We start from the raw sequence: 17,780 nt of genomic DNA, 5'->3' as shown, positions 1-17,780 counted from the left end.
TTAATTTCTCGTTGCACTGGGAAGATGGATGGATTAATTTCTCCAATAATTTTGGAAATAGTCCGTGTAAAGCAGACCCACTTCAGTAGTAATTATTAGGATGTAAACTCAGCTTTGAATGAATGACTAAAAGAATGGCCACTTGCCAAAAGCTCTTCTTTGTTTATTTGTTTTGTTTTTGTGCGCTCGACTCAGTTAATGTCCAACACCTGAACGCAGCATGCCGTGTACAGTGACATTTGACAGCAGCGTGGACACGTGTACCAGGAGTGGGCTTAGCCAAACGCAAGTTTTGCGCTTTCTGATTAGTTGGCGATTAAAAGGGGTGTGATTTTCTCATAATTTCTGTCATGCTGGCGACAGTCATCCAAAGACATTTTCCCGTCGTCGCCGGGTGGTGGCGAAAAGGGCGCTGAGCACTCAGGTAAAATTAAAGAACGACAGCAGCTATTTTAATCACAATTCAGGGTTTATTAATGCATAAAAACAACGGTGTTACAGGTGGTTTGAAGCGGTGCTGTGACAGCTGGTTATTACCGTTTGCAAACCCTCAGTTTACTCGCAGAGCCTCATTAGCTAGCTTACTGTGACTGCAGCTAGAAGGCCGTGTGAGCCGTTGTCACCCTAAAAGTGTGTCTTTCATGCAAAGTTCAGGTTAATTTACCCTGAATTTCAAGAACAATGAGCATCGGCACTCAACCTTTGTGCTACGAGCTCTTGGCAGAAGTAGGACAAGGCTACTATGGTAAAGTGTACAAAGCCAGAGAGGTGGGAGAGAAACAGCGCCTCCTCGCGGTGAAGAAGTTCACCATCCACGGAGACACGTCGGAATCAGGGATCCCTGCCTTCATGATCCGAGAGGTGGCGCTGCTGCGCAAGATGCAGCACTTTAACCATCCCAACATAGTCAAGTAGGTTTATGTCATTTACAGTCCTAATACAACACAGTGTGACATAATTTATCTTTAACATGAGTTCAAGGCCCATTTTTTCTGTTTTTTTAATTCTACTTATAAAAAGAAAAAAAAGTATTTAGTGCTTAACAATTTTTAAGACTATCACTCAATGTATAGTTTTTACAGCTGCCCTAAATTAACAAGACTGATAATTACCAGAATCATATTTGATGTTTCTGCAATGCTTAATTCACCATTATGCGCAAGCTCTTTAATCCAAATGCTATTTTTAATGCTAAAATATAATTATTGTTTTTAGCTAATGTGTTTTCATATTTACACGTTATTTTTTCATTAAGATTGTGTTTTCTTGCTTTTTTTAAAAGATGATCTTATTAAATGTGCATTGTAATAAAAGCAGTGTAATATAGAACTTACCAAAGTTTGACATTAAACTGGATCTGCAACTAATTGGTCACTTAGAAATTACAGCAATAAAAATGGCTGTACCCTAATCTGTACTGACATAGGGGGAGAGGCACCTGAACAGGTAACCAGGCGTGACACAAAGAAGCAAACCACACTGTTGTCTTCCAGATGCTCTAATGATGATCTTGAGTTGCTAAATTTGAATATTTTAGACTAAATACACTGATGATACACATGTGGCACCCCTCATTTATATCCTATTGACTAATACCCGTCTTTTACATGTAAAATATAAGTATGAGATGGAAAATAGGTTTGTATGAGATGCTATTTTTCCAGTTTGTTAGACCTGATGTTATTTACTCTGTAGCTTCATTCTGTAGCCTCTGATGGCTCTTTGAGTTACATGCACTATCCTTGATTTGTTCCTTTTAATTTTATGGGAACGTTTACAGGGTAGCATTGGAAAATCATTTCATCCTCTATTTTTACTGCTGTATACTACTCTGCAGGCTGTTGGATGCATCTGCTGTACCAGTGGGCGTGAGCCTGGACCTCACATTGGTCCTTGAATACATTGACCAGGACCTGTCCACCTACCTCTCAAAAGCTCCTGCTTCTGGACTGAGCCGTGACTGCATAAAGGTGTGAGTCATGATCTGATATTGCTTTGCAGTCAAAGCTCACAGCTTGACATAGAATCGTAATTACTGCCATGCTGCTCCCAGGATGTGATGCAGCAGTTGCTGCAGGGCCTGGACTTCCTACACATGAACATGGTGCTGCACCGAGACCTAAAACCAGAAAACGTCCTCATCAGCAGCCGTGGAGAAGTCAAGATCGCAGACTTTGGACTGGCACGGATCCTCACCTTTAATATCGCTCTTACCCCAGGTGTAAGTGAGACAACAGAAATTTGATGTTGAGCATTACATTTCACTACAATAATCCTATCTTAACACAGTTTTCTTATACTCGGCACTGTTCTTGGGCCTGAGGTGAAAAAAAACGCATTCCTTTTTTTACTTCTTCCACCCCCGCCTGTAACTTTATTTCTTATATTCTCTCCCCTTCCTGCTCAGGTGGTGACACTCTGGTATCGAGCTCCTGAGGTGCTGCTGAACTCTGTTTACATGTCCTCGGTGGACATGTGGAGTGCTGGATGCATCTTTGCTGAGCTCTTCCTCTTGAGGTAAGAGCCGCTCAGACTTTGTATCGCTGGAAGACATATTTGACGCTGGAGTGTTATTCTAAATTTAGAGATAAAACCTTCTGTACAGTTGTGAAAATAGAGATGAAGTTGGCATGTGATTTGAGCTGAGCTTTGTTCCCACAGGCCGTTGTTTCGGGGATACACAGAGGTGCAGCAGCTGCAAAAAATCTTCCAGTGAGTATTTTTGTTTTTTGTGAATATCTTTAAAAAGGGGGGGGGGGGGTTCTTTGCTCTGCACTGCCTCTCTGCTGTCATGCAGGGTTGTTTGTAACAATAATACTGAAAATGCACCAAGAAACACAGGAAGCGGACAAGCATTTGAATTTTCATCCCTGTGGTGCATGTCATCGTTGGTCCAAACCCAAACCAATAGGGATAAAGCCAACCCAGAACCAAAGTAGGCCTTTCTATTGAGGAGCTGGGGGCTGCTACATGCAGAACTGAGAATTGCTGGAGTTTAACTTTCTCGTTTCTTAGTTTGTTTAATCCTTTATTGCTCTGCTTGGGTCTTAGTCTCCCCACAGAGATCCAAGCAGAGGAGGTGAAGAAGAGACAAGGTGAAATTAGAAAAGTCTATAGTCAAAGATGCGGTCAATGCCAGTTTTACCAGTTTTACAGCTGACTGCAAGCATATGCAAGAAAAGTTGTCAAAACATTAGTAACCCCCTCCTCTAATTCATGCAAGCCATCCTCCTTGCCAAAAAGTTTGTAAATATATCCAAGTTTGTTTACCTTTGTTGTATCAAGGACAATAAAGAAAACTAAACGGTTAACCCTGTTAATTTATAACATAGTCATGTTAAAAATAGCCTTTTCACAGGGCTGTATGCAGTCTTGCTTTTGTCCAGATGCAACTTTACAAACTATAGCAGTGGTTTTTAGAAAAAAGGGGGAGAACCCCTCCATACAAAGAATAATTTTTCTGATTGTACCATACTCTGTGTTTTGTGCTGCTGCACGGTTGTTCCTTGCTTTATGTTTTTCAGGGTGATTGGTTTGCCTGGTGAGGAGGACTGGCCCACAGACAGCCCGATCTCATATTCAGTCAACTGGGGCCCTCAAGGCTCTCTGACCAAGCTGCTGCCCAACCTGGGCCCAGATGAGAATGACCTCTTGTCTGTGAGCAGATCTGTGTTTGTGTGTTCACGTTGCACTTATGACAGCTGTGTCCACATCCCCTCCGTAATCACTCATTCAACAAAGCAGAAAAAATAGAATAGTTGAATTTATGAAATAAGGGCATGAGGTATACACAGCCCTGCTATAAGCGCTATGAAGCTGTTTTTTGTCACAGTGGTGCATATTTAGCTGTTGTTGCCATGGCAAACGTGTTTGCTACCTAATGTTTACCTCGTTCACCGTCTTAGTTTAGACCGTTTATATTTGCAGAGCTTTAAAAAACAGCTGAGCTCAAAAAAGTGTTGTTATTTTTTCAGGACACAATGATGCCACTACATTTAAACTCAGGATGAAGAAACTGTGCTTTATTCTGATGGAAACATTACATTTTAAACCAAATGTCATAGCAGTTCGGGTCCTGTTACACAGCTTGCAGCCAGTGTTCCCATAGCCACGCTTCTACAGAGTACCCAAACTGCCCAAAATAAAAAAGGAAATTAATTAATTTCAAAAAAGACTCATCATTAATTATTATGCTATTTATTAATTTAATATTAAAAACGCACAATATTTTTTTCTAAAATTTGTACTTTTATATATATTCCCTTTCTTTCAATTTTATTTTATTTTTCTTTTATTCAAGTATATTTGCGTTATTCTGCCTAATTAAACAAGGCTGTTTCATTTCCTCAAATTGTTTAACAAAAAGACTAAAAAGTACTGATAAACTTTGAATGATTGCCCCATTATTTGCATAAAGAAGCAGAAATGCATTAAGAATTATAAAAAATTAAAAAACATTCGGAAAAAAAGTGCAAAAAGGAAAAAAGAATACATAAATAAATTAAATATATAAATAAAATATCTAATAGAAATAGTAATTATATCTATTAATAATAAACATTAAAGTATTGTAATTACTAATTAAATTTTTTTTAATATGTTTTTTTTTTATTTGACATGTTTGGTCCTCCATATTTGTGCAGTGTTTGCTTGCTTTTGTGTCTTAAGATAAGTAATATTTTGTTCTTTGGGTTGCTGAGTTGACTAAGTGATATATCAAAAATCTGAGATTAATCAAAGGCAACCAACAACTTTGAGAATGTGGTTTCACAAAGTAGGGATAGTAATTGTCTGTAAACCCTTAGTAAGGTGTAACGTCTCCTCACCTGCAGCAATGTTTGGTATTCAGACCGAATCGCCGCATCTCAGCCGCCAAAGCCCTGGCTCATCCTTTCTTCATGAAGCCCTGAAGATCTCGGTCGAATGAGGAGAGGAAGAAAGAGCAATTCAGCTGCTGCTGCTCTGAGATTCTCCCACTTACAGCTAAAATAATAGTTTTGTGCCATAAAATCCACCGTCAACTTTGTTCAGAGCGCAGTTTGATTATTGTCTTTGAGAGCTTTTAAACTGCAGTCACACCATCATGAGAGACTTTGGTCAGGTCTGAGGTTTCCACCTTTTTATACATCAGTGAAATTAGGATGCCTGACTCGCTGAATATGGATGTTATGGCGCACAACCTTGAAGACAGTAGTATTTCGATACATTCGATAAATTTCAAAACATGAAGCGGTTTTATTTACACTGTTATAATTTCTTATTTCAACTTCATGTGTTTTGTGTGTGTTCTTTGATTTACAGAGTGTGCTTGTTTTTTGTTGTTTGGTTTTACTGTTTTGTTACATGCTTCTGAAACCTATTATGAGCATCTTTAAGTTTGTTGCTGTTTATTTTCCACAAAAAAAAATAGTTCTAGAGTTGATTGAATCGGAGGAAATGTCACACTTATTTTTGATATTTTTGTAAAAATATTTACTGATAACTGGTGGTGTAATCAGTACAGAGCACACTGGTATTTATGTTTGTATTAACAGATTGTTTTATTTTTCTACATAAGTTGCACTGTTCATTTCAAAAGCATTCCTATAAATAACTGTATCTTACATTGGGCTGAGTTTGAATTTTGTGCCTTGCTGTGCATTGCACTTGCATTTTCAAAGTGCGAAGAGAAGGGGGCGCTGTTAGAACACTTTTTTCCAAAAGGAAGGGAGCCGTTAGAGTGGAGCCTGCCTTCACATTTAGAAGTTTCACAGTGGGGACAGGTTAAAGCAAAGCCCTGAACTTTTGACCCCTACAGTGCTCCGGTATATTCTGAGGAAACACTTGTACCCTTTAAGGGAAGAATCGCTGTAAACTAATATTATCCTGAATGATCACACTTATTCTTTGGAACATTTACATCATGATGGGAAAATGCCTTCCAAGATGACAATGCCCTCCAGGGAGCCAGTGGGTTAGACAGCAAGAGCAAATGCTCAGAACCTTATTCAAACCCTTGATGTTGGTTTATCTGTTGATAGTCACCTGTGTGCCGGTCAGTGAGATCTAAACCTCTCGCCTCTCTTGGATGATTTTTTTAGGTGTAGGTGGTGAAGTTTTGAAGATCCGTAAGAGAGGAGCAGGTACAGATACAGAATGTTACAATCAGCTTACTAAAAAAGCATCCATAAGGGTCATTATGAATACATACAATTAAGAATTAATTTTTTTTTCATTTATGTGTATAACTAATTATTTTCCACTTTGATTCAGTTAATTTAAGGATTGAAGTGCACAGGGTTTCCACGTTACACAGAAGTTTCAGTTCACTGCGTTCAGCTGGTTTGTAGTAATTAATATGGGGAATTTGTATCACGCAGGCGCAATATAAGACAATATTAATATCTTCAAAGCAGATTTTAACAGGTTATTACTTCAGATGTGAAATAATAATAAAGGAGACATAAAGTGAGTCAAAGGCTTCAGAGGTCATTTAGAGGCTGCAGCGGTTGTTAGAAGCGTCTCTCGCACAGAGCAAGGGGCGTCCCCCGGTGTGTCCATCTATTTATATTCTCCCCCTTAATACGGAGCGCTATCCACAGCTGCCAGTGCGACTACTTTTGGAGCGACAGATCGTTGGGGAGGGACCGCCGGGGCTGAGGAGGGCTCTCTGGGCGAGCAGTGCATGTAAGTACAAATGTAATAGTTAATTCTGCCATTCTCATCTCTAAAAGTACAAAATCCTAGCAGGAGGCAGCTTGGAGAATATTTCAAAGTAGGTCACTTGTTGCTTGAGTCACCTGTTCGTCTTCAGTCTGACCTGTGGAGATTCGGGCTGTGCATTGCACATTAGGGAGAATGGTTATAGTCTGGGTGTTCATTAACTTTAAATGCCTTGTGAGTAAAAAAAAGTTTCACGTGGAAAAGCAAATATTGCTGTTACGCACAGTTTACGCATTAATCTAATTTCTGTGCCAGAAAGTGATTTCCGAAATTTACCAAAAGAGATCGAGTCTCCGTATTCAAACTGCTGGAAATTACTTCTTGTCCTATAATCCGTCAAACATACCTCAAACTTATCTTTCATGAATGATATCAAGTCACAGCCACAAAGTAGTGACCTTTATTTATCTAGCTAAAAAGTTTCATTGACATTACAATTGGCCATAAGCGCCAAAATCTAAGATAATAGTTGTATGAAGATACAAAAAGGACTGCATTCATTATAATGTAGGTACAATACCGTAGAGTCATAAATATAAATGCAAAACAAGTAATTTCTTTATTTTATATAAAACCCCTTCATAAATCCTGCTGATTACAGTCTATTTACCAATATAAGCAAAGACATTACGCATAAAAAACACACGGAAATATTGGGGAATCACTTTTTGGCACAACACTAGATTCATGTAAAACTTAATATTTGAGTCCTGTAAATAAGTTAAATGACTCATTGTTCAGCTCTTTGGTAGCTACGTATGTAGGCTGTTACCCTATGCTGAGTTGTTAAGACAATAAATGAGTTTTGAAATAAAACATTTTCTCCTCAGCGTGAGGACTTTGCCACAATGTGACTATATCTATATATAAAAACAGACGAGTCGTGTGTTAAATCTCACGAGGAGCTGATGAGGCTTACATTAGGTGCAGGAGAGAGGATGTGAGAAAGCTGCTCTTCCTCTTCGCTCTCTTTCCCTCTAATATATTCAAAGGCTTAACAGGTTCTTTCGCTGCCGGTGTTAATATAAAAAATCCACATCATGATTTATAATCATAGAATTTGTTTTTGAAATGCTCCTTTGAGAATTTGCCCTTGAATAATGGAGATTCATTAGACGAGGTTGGTGCAGGTAGATGAACAGGGCAGGTGTAATTGGCTGAGGGCTTTATCTTGGCCAGCTTTTAATCTGGTTTACTTTCCTGCTGCTCAGCACCCAGGGCCTATTTTTGTAAAATACATACATTTTTTGCTCTTAATTTTTTTCAGTCTCTCAGAAAACTTGCAATTAACTTAAGCATATATTGAGTGTGGGTCCAGAATTTGGGGGTTTAATTGCTACAGAGAAAGTCATGGTTGAAAGATAACACTTTACTGCCTCAATTCAACAATTAGAGGCTGTTTGTTGAACCTTCATCACCTATTCATTTGAATATTATAGCTTATGAGTTCAGATCCCTGGGGCTGTGTGCATATCCAAAGCCAGTATCAGCTAGTGTCACTGGATTAGAACCCCATGATCCTCGCTGAGCCTCAGTGGTGCTCTCCCTTCCAATCGACAATCCTCTAGCTTGTCACATGACACGTCGCTCTTTACACCTTTACTCATGTTTTCTTCACAAATGCATACATGAGAGTGGCATCAGTGTGACTGGGGATGCTGGAGTGTTGCTCTTTCTGGGTCTGGACAGATAGGTGAGTCTTCTGTGTTGACTTCTTTGTTTAAAGGATATGTGCACGTGTTACGAAGTGACAACACAAATCCTTCAGCTGGTTGTCTCATGCAGGGATCACGGCATCTAAATAGAGCTTATTAAAGCTCTCTGTGGCATGGAAATTTGGGATCTGCAAACACTGATGACAATGTCGCCTTCAGTTTAGTCTATCAAATGTGACATCTGGATATTGTGAGTGTTTTTTTGTTTTTGTTTTTTTTATCAGTGAAAGCTGGTTATGGATTTATGGAGACTTTTCTCTAAGAGAGTAACTTGTTGAATTTATATCCATTTTGTCAGTGCCTCAGTGTTTTTTTTAAATCTACAAGTATAGGAGCAGTGAAACCCATAAATTAATAATAAAAGTTGCATCTTCTGCTTTGTGAACTCTGCTGCTGCCAGCAGCATTGAGCCCTGCGGCAGATCCATCTGGCGGACTAAGTCTGTGGCTCATGCCGCTTTGTTCTCACTCCATTGTGCTTCCTGCACCAGGAATGCTGACATCCACAGTTTTGGAAAACACACAGATACATGTGCAAACACACATTTATGTGTGCGTATATTTGTGAGCACTCGTTTTGGGAAACTAGCAGACAGTTCGTTGCTCTTTTTAAATTTTAAATGTTATATTAGAATATTCAGGTTTGTTAATGTTGTTTGCCACCATGATGCCATCAGGGACTTTCTCTTCCTTGTACGTATTTGGAATATTGTAATTCAAACAGGTTGCTAATTTGGAACCATAGCTGATAAGATTTTGTTTGTGTTTTTGATGCAAAACATGCTTCATGTTGACAGGTCATGGTAAAATACCTGATGGAATTTGAAAAAGAAACAGGGTCTTGTTCAGCGTAGCGGGAGAGACCAGCACGCCTGCAAACTGCCATCGAGACCTGGACCCGGAGAGGAGTTGAGCTGTGGTGTTGAGTTTCAGTGCAAGGGGAGATTCCTGCATGACAGGCTGGAACGGGTCATCTTACACAGACATGAATATAAGAAAAGGACTTTGATAAGACTTGATGTACGGCACTTTTAGAAGAAATAGTTAATATGTAATGAAGCTCACTGGTGTTGTCTCTGACTTTTCTAGGAAGCCTGAAGGGCACTAATGTAATGTATAGTGAAATGTTTCTTATTTAACTAATCTATTTTTTATCTTTCAGGAGAAATACTTCATTCACTGTGGAACAGGCTGGATTTTAACCTTGGATTAATGTAATCTGTGAGGAAAACCAAAACAAGAAGCTCATGGAAACAGAATTGTACTGGGAGAAAGTTTGGCTCTCATGTTTTGCCCCAGCTGAAACGTGGAAGAAGAACAACTCATCTGTTTTTTGTTCCTATATGCTTTTTGAGGAGCAAACAACCATCTGAGTCCTTCTGCGATGGAGAACGCCGTCCTGGAGCCCAGATCAGAGCGGATTGCCCGCTACAAGGCTGAGAGGAGGCGAGAACTGGCCGAACGCTATGGCAGCATTGACGAGCTTCCTTCTAAGTGGGTGAGAAGGGATGAGAAAAAGGTTCATGAGCCAGCGAGCCAAGCGTATGGAGGAACGTTAAACTCTCATGGCCTGAGTGAAAAAATGAACAGCAGAACACAGGAAGTTTCAAATGGATTAGAGGCTCCTGCTGAGTCCGACTGCCTGAGAAGGTGAGCCATGTCAGGGGTGAACGATGGCTTCATTGAATGCCTTGAAGACTGACATATCAGTCATAGCTCATTGTCATTGTTTTATTTTAGAATTACAGGAATTTAGCTGAAGTCTTGCAACAACTTCTTAGTGTGCAAAAACAATACAATTAGCACTTCAGGACACACACAAGAAACATGATAAGCCTCTTTGATGACCTTAGATACAGCACTGTCTTCCTGCTGTGGATGTACAGGGTAGCAGGTGCTGCGAGCATAATTTGCTCAAAAAGCAATAAAACCCTAATTCTGGCAACATGACTATGACACTTGTCACCTGTTCACAGCTTTCAGAACTTGACAAGTTGTTGATACCTTCAATAGTTTGTATCATGGTAACTGCTAAGAACAGTGTGTGGCATCATATTAATAGTCAGTCAGATGACAGTGAGCATGCATGTAGTGCAGATGGTTTAGATTAGCAGGTGGCTTCTTCTCTTCTTTGAAACCATGAAAATGGGCTGATTCGTTTGATTGGAGAATAAAGCGTGAAAAATGAGAAAGGGATTGACTGAACCAAAAATAAGAAACATATACAGCAATAGATTTAAAAACACTAAATCCAGGAAGTCTGTGCTTTTACCCTTTAAACAAGCTTTTTTCTTGACTAGTGACCTTTGAGCAGCACCAGATCGTTGACTTCACCAGTTGCTCTGGTTGCTAATTAAAACTGAGACATCCAAATCAGTCTGTCCCAGGAAAGACAGTTAACCCTCTAATGCCAAATGTATCAAATTTGATACATATTTTTGTGAGTTTTTGAGACTTCTGCATTATTAATTTGAACTATGACAGAAGGTTCTGTTTTGTGCTCCTCATGTCATGTCCCCCATATCTGCAATCTCACCTCCTTCCCTCATTCAACCCTCCCCTCTAGGCAGGGTTCCCAGAACTCTGCTAGCATGCAGAGTGGGGAAGAGCCTCATGTCCCTCATGGACTTGACGGCCCGCAGCTCCACACTCGGGTGTCCGTGGGCCAGTTGAGAAGTGCTCTTCTACAGCAGACGGAGAGCGGAGCACAGCCCGAGAAAGCGTAGGGTCGCCTGCATGCGCGTGTCATCCGGCCTGTCACTAACAGACTGTGTACCACTGTGTGATAACATTTCTCTTCATCTCAGCATCTTCTCCCCTTCTTACTTTCTTCTTATCCTACTTTGTGTGTGGATAGTAGCTTCCCTGATGCTGGGCAAGCCACATCCTCTCTGGACCTGGCTGTAAACCCCGGCTCTGAAGGGGGTCGGCGACGCACTCGGCGTTACCTCCCTAGCGCGTCAGGCGGTAACAGAAAAACTAGCGAACGCTTCAGGACACAGCCAATCACAGCCAATGAGATGGAGGAGAGCAGTGGGTAGGGACTGTTTCTTGTGGGCATGATAAAAAAGAAATAAATAAATGGGAAGATGAGGTGCCTGGCATGGCTAGGACTAAAGAAAATATTGTTTGCTGTGTTTTCATATATTTAAAATCGTGTACGGCTAACATTTGATGGGAAAACTCATTAGGAACAAAATATCAGCCTTACCTGATGATACAGCACCACAACTTTTCTCTTATAGGAAACACTTATTTACCCTTGAATGATGCTTAATATTTGTTCCCCGTGATAAGAATGCACTAACCCTTCAGCTGAGGTGTGGCATGCGGAGCAGCTTTACATAAAAAACCAATGGGCGGTGTATTTTGCATGAGTTTATCTTCCTTAATAGCCTCCACAGTGTTGCTTTACCCAGCATGCAAAACAACACAGTGTGTTGATTGTCTGAGCTGCAAATTGAAGCAAAAAGACACATACTGTAAACACGAAGCTGGATCCAGATCTCCATAACAACATTATCTCAAGAGTCAAGCGTATGTCACCAACCTGTTCACCCGATGACCTCATCCTTTGGCTATTTTCCTCCGATTCTTTAGGTGCTTGGATCCAGAGAACGAGGAAAACAGCAAAGGTAAAGCTTTCTCCCCCATGTGTTTGTCATCATCTGTTATTTCCGTTTGCTTTGCTGGTTGAGAAGGAAGTAAAAATGATTGCAACGGGGAAAACTTACATCTAATATACTACGTGAGATATGAAAGAAACATAAACAAATTGAAAAATACAGTGTACAATATTTAATTCTTGCAGAGGGCTTCCAACTTGCACAGTTGCCTCCATAAATTCATTTAATGGCTCAGGAAATAAACTGGGTTATATTTAGAGGATCACAATGCTTAATCTCTTCTGTAACGACAGATTTATGTCTCGCAAACCATGCGGGCAGTGGACCGGTGTTATGTACATCTAACTCTTGACCCCGCCATAAAAAGATGACAAGCAAGTCTTTACAGAGATTGACTCACTCAGAGTTTACACCACAGATAATCAGACAGCGGACACAAGTGGCCTTTATTGCTGTGTGGATCTTTGGACTGTTGTTTTCAGGCCACATTGTATGTCATTAAAATTATTCTTCACAACTTTTTAATCACAGTTATCATTAATACAGAGATATCCCCAATTCCTAGACTTAGATACAGTGTTCCCCCCCCAAGTACAACAGTGTATTTAAGCACAGTTCCCTAAGAAATTGCACCTGTGTTTGCTCTGTCTGCACCTGTGTCTCTTCCTGCTGTTAACTGTTTAAAAGTTTGATGAATCAAAATCTCTTAATAGCTGTTTTTTTAAATTTTCAAATGATGGTGTGCATTTTTCTCCACAGCAGATGTAAAAACAGATGACAGAGCCAAAATGAGTGTGGCAGCCAAGATGTCTCTGTTTAAAGTGAGTTTGCATTGTTACCTGCTTGCTTTGTTAGAATGTCAGCTCCCACATAAACTCGCCTAAACAGAGTAAATGCAATCAAGAAATGTGTGAACAGCTAAAGAGAATCCTCTATCATCTACTGTCACCTCAGCTGCTCAACTTACAGGCTGAGCGCTGAGCACGCAGAACACTACCTGGTCCTGTTGAAGGAATATGAATGGTCAAACAGGTGCTCTCCTTGGATCCACGCTTTGGTTTGATGCTACAGTGTGTCCTTTAGTACTTATTAAAGGAAAGACCAAGTCTGTAATATGATAGATACGGAGCCTTATCTGGAAGCTCTTTAAGCTCTTTAGTCTCACACAGGTGATGAAATGCACTGTGGATTTTTCTATTATTCCAACATTTGAGCTGAGGCGCACTTTTAGCAATAAGGCATCAGGTGAAAATGTGCCAGACACTGTATTAACATTAACAACCGCAGCAGCTGTGGTATAATTAGCCTGCTGCTCTGTAGAGGCAGCAGGGGAGGTAACTGAAGCCAGCAGGTCTCTTGTTACACTGTGACCTGCAGCATGCAGCAAGTGGCCAAGATGCTGCACCTTAGAGCTCGCTGCTTTATTCACCGGCTATCTGACCCGCTTTACCTCCCTCCATCTGTTTATACAAATAGAACAGGGGACATCTTGAGGCGACTTTTTACTGCCATTTTTGTGGTCTCACTCATTATTTATGCAACAGGTGGAGGCTGTAGATTGAGGCTCCTATTTGACCTGAATGCTGTCATCCACCTGCATCACAGACTGCGTTAAAACTGATTTTTTCACATTAATGTCCTCCCCGCATCCTTCTCTGTAGGAGCTGGAGAAGTCTTCAGCCTCCGAGGCCTCGGCCTTCCTCAAGCCTCGCTCAGGCTGCGTCTCTCATGAACGCAGGAGCCGGCGTGGCAACGACCATCGCTTTCTGACACAGCCAATCACCTGTGGAGAAATAGTGGCAATCAGGTGGGAGAGCTCATCTAGTTTTATTTAAGATTATGCATATGTAGCTTTTACGATAACGTGTGTGAATAAATAAATAGATGCTTGATGATTTAAAAACTTAAAACGTTTAAAAACTCCAACTTATTAAAGTCAAATCTGTGAAAGCAAGAGACCTTGCTTCAGTGGAATTAAGTACTTACTGTATGTCTTATTTAAAAGTAAGTACTTCTAGAAGCATGTATTATTTAAGCAGTTATTTTAAGGCTCCTATGTAAATGAGTAAAGAGAGAGTTGTTCAACAGTTACGGGGTAAAAAAAAATCTGCATGTTTAGAATTAGTAGTTGAATGTGGCAAAAACTTCTTCAAAGGTTTGGTGACATATCTTTTCCAAATAGCCCTTTTCCCTACAGATTAATCTCGATATTACAGCTTCATTAAGGCTCGATTTATTTTCTCTGACTAGTCTCACCAGATCATTGAGTTTTTTCATGTTATGTTATGCTTCTTTTCTACAAAAACGAGTACATATATCCACCAAGAAACAGTTTAAACTGTCATGCATCGGTGCAAAAACATGGTTGGCTCAAATGTTTCCCAGCCTTTCTGTTTGGTGAAGCAAGTTGCAAGGAATTTGTTCTGTCACATTCCTGGCCAATCAAGAGGCACTGATTGGCTCAGTGTCACCATCTTTGCTGTTTTTCGGTGCCACGTTTCGTTTGGCTGTAACTCATGGTAATGGGTCACAAATATATGCTTTTTTAAAGGAATGAGATTGTTGAAAACCAAACCAAAATTGGCATCAGATCTAATTTGTTCAACCAGAATTAAATGAATTTCTTAGGGGCTATTTTCAGTTACACATTTGCTGTTGTAGGGAGTAGCAGCAGCAGGACGATGTCTGTCAGATTGACTAAAAATAACCTGTGTGTGTTCATGGTAACGAAAAAACACCCACCGTTTTCTCCACTGCTTTTGCACAGCAGAGTAGAACAAATGTGTAAGGCATATGAGATTTTGACTAAACATGAGTTCTTCTTTGACTTTTTGGTGTCATGCGATGTTACACCCCAGCACTCCCAAACCAACACCACCAGTGGAGGTCCAGTCTGTGCAGGCTGAGTCAGAGGAGGATGGCGATGAGAGCTGCAAGCTGAGCATGAGCGAGAAGCTGGCCCTCTTCAACAAACTGTCCCTGCCTGGGAGGGAGGGAGCCGGGCCTGCTGACGGGCCCCCAGAGAGACGAAGGCAAAAGGGGGCTCGGTACCGCACGCAGCCCATCACTGTGGAGGAGGTCAGTCTGGTGGGTAGAAAGCAACAAAACAATAAATGGGAACCAAATGTATTTAGAACTTCATAGACCAGAAAAGGGGGCAGGTTATTAATAGCAAAGTTCATTTGTTGCCTTTCCCAACTTATGCCTGCTGTCCTCTAAGTAATTCCTCTATTATTGATCTTCTTTACCTTCTTTTTTTTTACCTTCTTTACCCCTTTTTAGCTCCAGAAAGGCCCTGTTCAGCTTCCTGCCCTCTGTTTGTCCACTCATATGTCTGACAGACAGCAGGCCTCGTCTGTCAACCTGAAACCCAGTGAGGTACGTCTTTCACAGTCCACATCAGATGCCGGCACTGGACTCGGAAAATCTGGTCCGACTCAACAGGGACCACAGTGCTACGACTCTGAGCCAGGCTTAAAAGGAATCCTGAAGAAGAGCCGCTCTGCAGGCTCGGAGTGGAGCAGGACAGAAGCCAGTCAGGTAGACGCATCATACAGCCACGAACAGAATGGTGGAGGCTGTAGAGAAGCGGCGATACACGGGAGCAAAGCCGGAGGTGAGAGGGAGGGAACTTCTACAGCACCACAGAGAGAGAGACGAGAGGCCACTGGTATGGAGGAAGGTTCGCAGTCTGCTGCTCCCTGGAGGCAGAGGGCTAGAAACAGGAGGGAAACCATTGCCTGCACGCCAATAAGAGCCTTGTCAGAGCAGGATGCTCCACAGCAGGAGAGGTCCTGCCAGTCCAAACATGAACTGAGCTTTTCCTCTGAGAAAAACAGCGTAGACATCAATGGAAGAGCCAAGTAAGTCATGTAAATAAAATGACATGATCTGATAAAAACTGTAAATGTTTTTCTTCTATAGAGTCAAACTGTTGATATTGCTGCATATTGGAAAGGTTTGCTAAAGACTTTGAAACGTATATTATTGTGACATCTGTAAATTAGATAGTAAAAATGATTCTTTACAGATTTCACCAGAAATATTAGCAGTTTTCAGCAGCTTGTTGTTGTTCTTTGATATGTTATATGCTTCGTACTCTGTGTAATGTGTCTTAAAGGCAAGAGGAAGACCAAAAGGCCATGAGTAAGATGCATGATGACACCACAGATATAAAAGCTGTCCGGGTCACCTCAGAAAAGTGCGCGCCTAAACTGCAGGAGACAACCAACGGCAGCAGAAGTGAGGTGAGCTACGGCTCCGTGTTCACGTCAAGGGTTTTCATGTCTTGGGTGTTCAAGTTATTCAGCAGCAAGGTTAACAACGTAAGACATGGACCATTTAAAAAAAAAGGTTTTGTCAGCGTTTATTTGCATGTCATTCTGTCTGATAACACTGAATGAATTCTGAAAAAACTTTGTATTGGTGTAGAGTAGGGTCATGTTATAAATCCATTAAAATTGAGCTTACATCCACCAGTTTCTTCAAGGTCAACTTTATGAATTATTGATAGTTATTGACAAAAATCGGTGCAACACAGGAACTATGATTCTTACAAGTGTTATGTGTCAACATACAGAAGGTACAGCAGAGGATAAAATATCATGTCACATTTAACCTCTGACCTCTCCTGCAAGGTCAATAGACAATCTGAAGGTCAAAGTATATAATAATTATATACCACTATTTAAAATATTGTTTCTTGCTGCCACTGTTTGTAGTGACTACATATAGGAATAAAGGGAATGATATATGATTGTAAACAGTGTGTTACTTTTAAGATCTGACCGCTTCTTCAAGGTCAGATAAGGTCAAATAATCATAAAATGTCTTTGATCTTTAAAACTTTTCTTAAATTCTGCTTTCTTTGTTTGCATTGGCAACATTTAAGAAACTATACTTGTATACGGGGACTCTAAATATCACATTATAGTTTAACTGAATGATATTAGAAAATTCTATAAAAGCATTACAGAAGTTTTGCAGCATTTTTATTTCTCTGAGAGTTCAGTGAGAAAATCTTTGTTTGCATCACAGAGGTTACCAAGTTCACGCTTCCTGCCTGGTTTAAATTGAGGCAGTGGTTACATTTGTGGTTACATTTGGGTATTTGTCATACCACTGAAACCAGATATAGCATCTCTTATCTGCAGCGCTCTGAATGTGGTATGTGCTGAATGTCCAGAGATCAGACTCGAGTTACTGGAGAATATATTGAGTCCAGTGAGTGTTTATGTACCAGGATGGGATTGGCTGTCCTATTACACGACATGGAATGTAAACACACCGATTATTTGGCAATTAAATGATCTCAGCTTCACCATGCCGACACTATGTGTGTATATTAATCATTGTCCTACTTCCTTTTTATTTCTGTCAGTTTTATATTTCTGATAACATTTATGTTTGTTTTGAATTCCTTTAAATGCATCTCCCTGTTTTCCATAGTATAATGTGCTGGAAGAGTCAGAAAACCCTCATCTTGAGAATGACAACCTTCAGTGCTGGGTAAGCCTCAAACTAATGATCCAAAACCCATCCTCCCTCATCTTTATTTTGAAACCACAGCCCTTTAGATTTTGAATAGCTTTGAACATCTGCAGCCTGCCCCTCTCTCTTCTCTCCCAGGAGCCCGTCTTTGCCTCTGTCTATTCTATCAATACGCCCCAATATATCATGTGTTTTAATCAGGTAATTGTGTGAGCCGGTGCATGGCATTGCTGCTGTTTGTTTTGGAG

The 17,780-nt window shown here is 40.5% G+C and overlaps 2 protein-coding genes across 13 annotated transcripts in view; both read left to right on the top strand.

The window, feature by feature from the left end:
- The first annotated feature begins 228 nt into the window (after nt 1-228).
- cdk21 (cyclin-dependent kinase 21) lies at nt 229-5,603 on the top strand. 3 transcript variants are annotated; one of them, XM_039611371.1, is made up of 8 exons: nt 229-424; nt 650-911; nt 1,838-1,970; nt 2,054-2,221; nt 2,408-2,517; nt 2,662-2,712; nt 3,525-3,657; nt 4,833-5,603. In XM_039611371.1, exons 2-8 carry the CDS (start codon nt 682-684, stop codon nt 4,908-4,910), a joined length of 903 nt encoding a protein of 300 aa, XP_039467305.1. In that variant the 5' UTR covers nt 229-424; nt 650-681; the 3' UTR covers nt 4,911-5,603. The 3 variants fall into 3 exon arrangements, with proteins under 3 accessions (XP_039467305.1, XP_039467304.1, XP_031588257.1); XM_039611370.1 differs by having other exon boundaries at nt 230-424; nt 655-911; XM_031732397.2 differs by having other exon boundaries at nt 230-911.
- A 996-nt stretch (nt 5,604-6,599) lies between these two features.
- svilc (supervillin c) overlaps nt 6,600-17,780 on the top strand; it is a 22,024-nt gene continuing 10,843 nt past the window's right edge. Inside the window, exons 1-12 of one of the 10 annotated variants that reach the window (XM_031732388.2) lie at nt 6,600-6,666; nt 9,579-10,066; nt 10,983-11,138; nt 11,274-11,453; nt 12,017-12,051; nt 12,805-12,863; nt 13,704-13,849; nt 14,901-15,129; nt 15,325-15,905; nt 16,163-16,289; nt 17,491-17,550; nt 17,671-17,733. In XM_031732388.2, the coding sequence (XP_031588248.1) occupies nt 9,801-10,066; nt 10,983-11,138; nt 11,274-11,453; nt 12,017-12,051; nt 12,805-12,863; nt 13,704-13,849; nt 14,901-15,129; nt 15,325-15,905; nt 16,163-16,289; nt 17,491-17,550; nt 17,671-17,733 (1,902 nt within the window). In that variant the 5' untranslated portion in view covers nt 6,600-6,666; nt 9,579-9,800. Of the gene's footprint in view, nt 6,667-8,330; nt 8,396-8,591; nt 8,608-9,213; nt 9,437-9,578; nt 10,067-10,982; nt 11,139-11,273; nt 11,454-12,016; nt 12,052-12,801; nt 12,864-13,703; nt 13,850-14,900; nt 15,130-15,324; nt 15,906-16,162; nt 16,290-17,490; nt 17,551-17,670; nt 17,734-17,780 lie in introns of those variants that run through there. The other 9 variants (XM_031732389.2, XM_031732386.2, XM_039611629.1 and 6 more) reach the window with 9 other exon arrangements.

This window comes from Oreochromis aureus, linkage group 4 (assembly GCF_013358895.1).
Source record: "Oreochromis aureus strain Israel breed Guangdong linkage group 4, ZZ_aureus, whole genome shotgun sequence".
Classification (NCBI taxonomy): Eukaryota; Metazoa; Chordata; class Actinopteri; order Cichliformes; family Cichlidae; genus Oreochromis; species Oreochromis aureus.
Note: the sequence above shows the minus strand (reverse complement) of the source record. Positions and strands in the feature narration are given on the sequence as shown.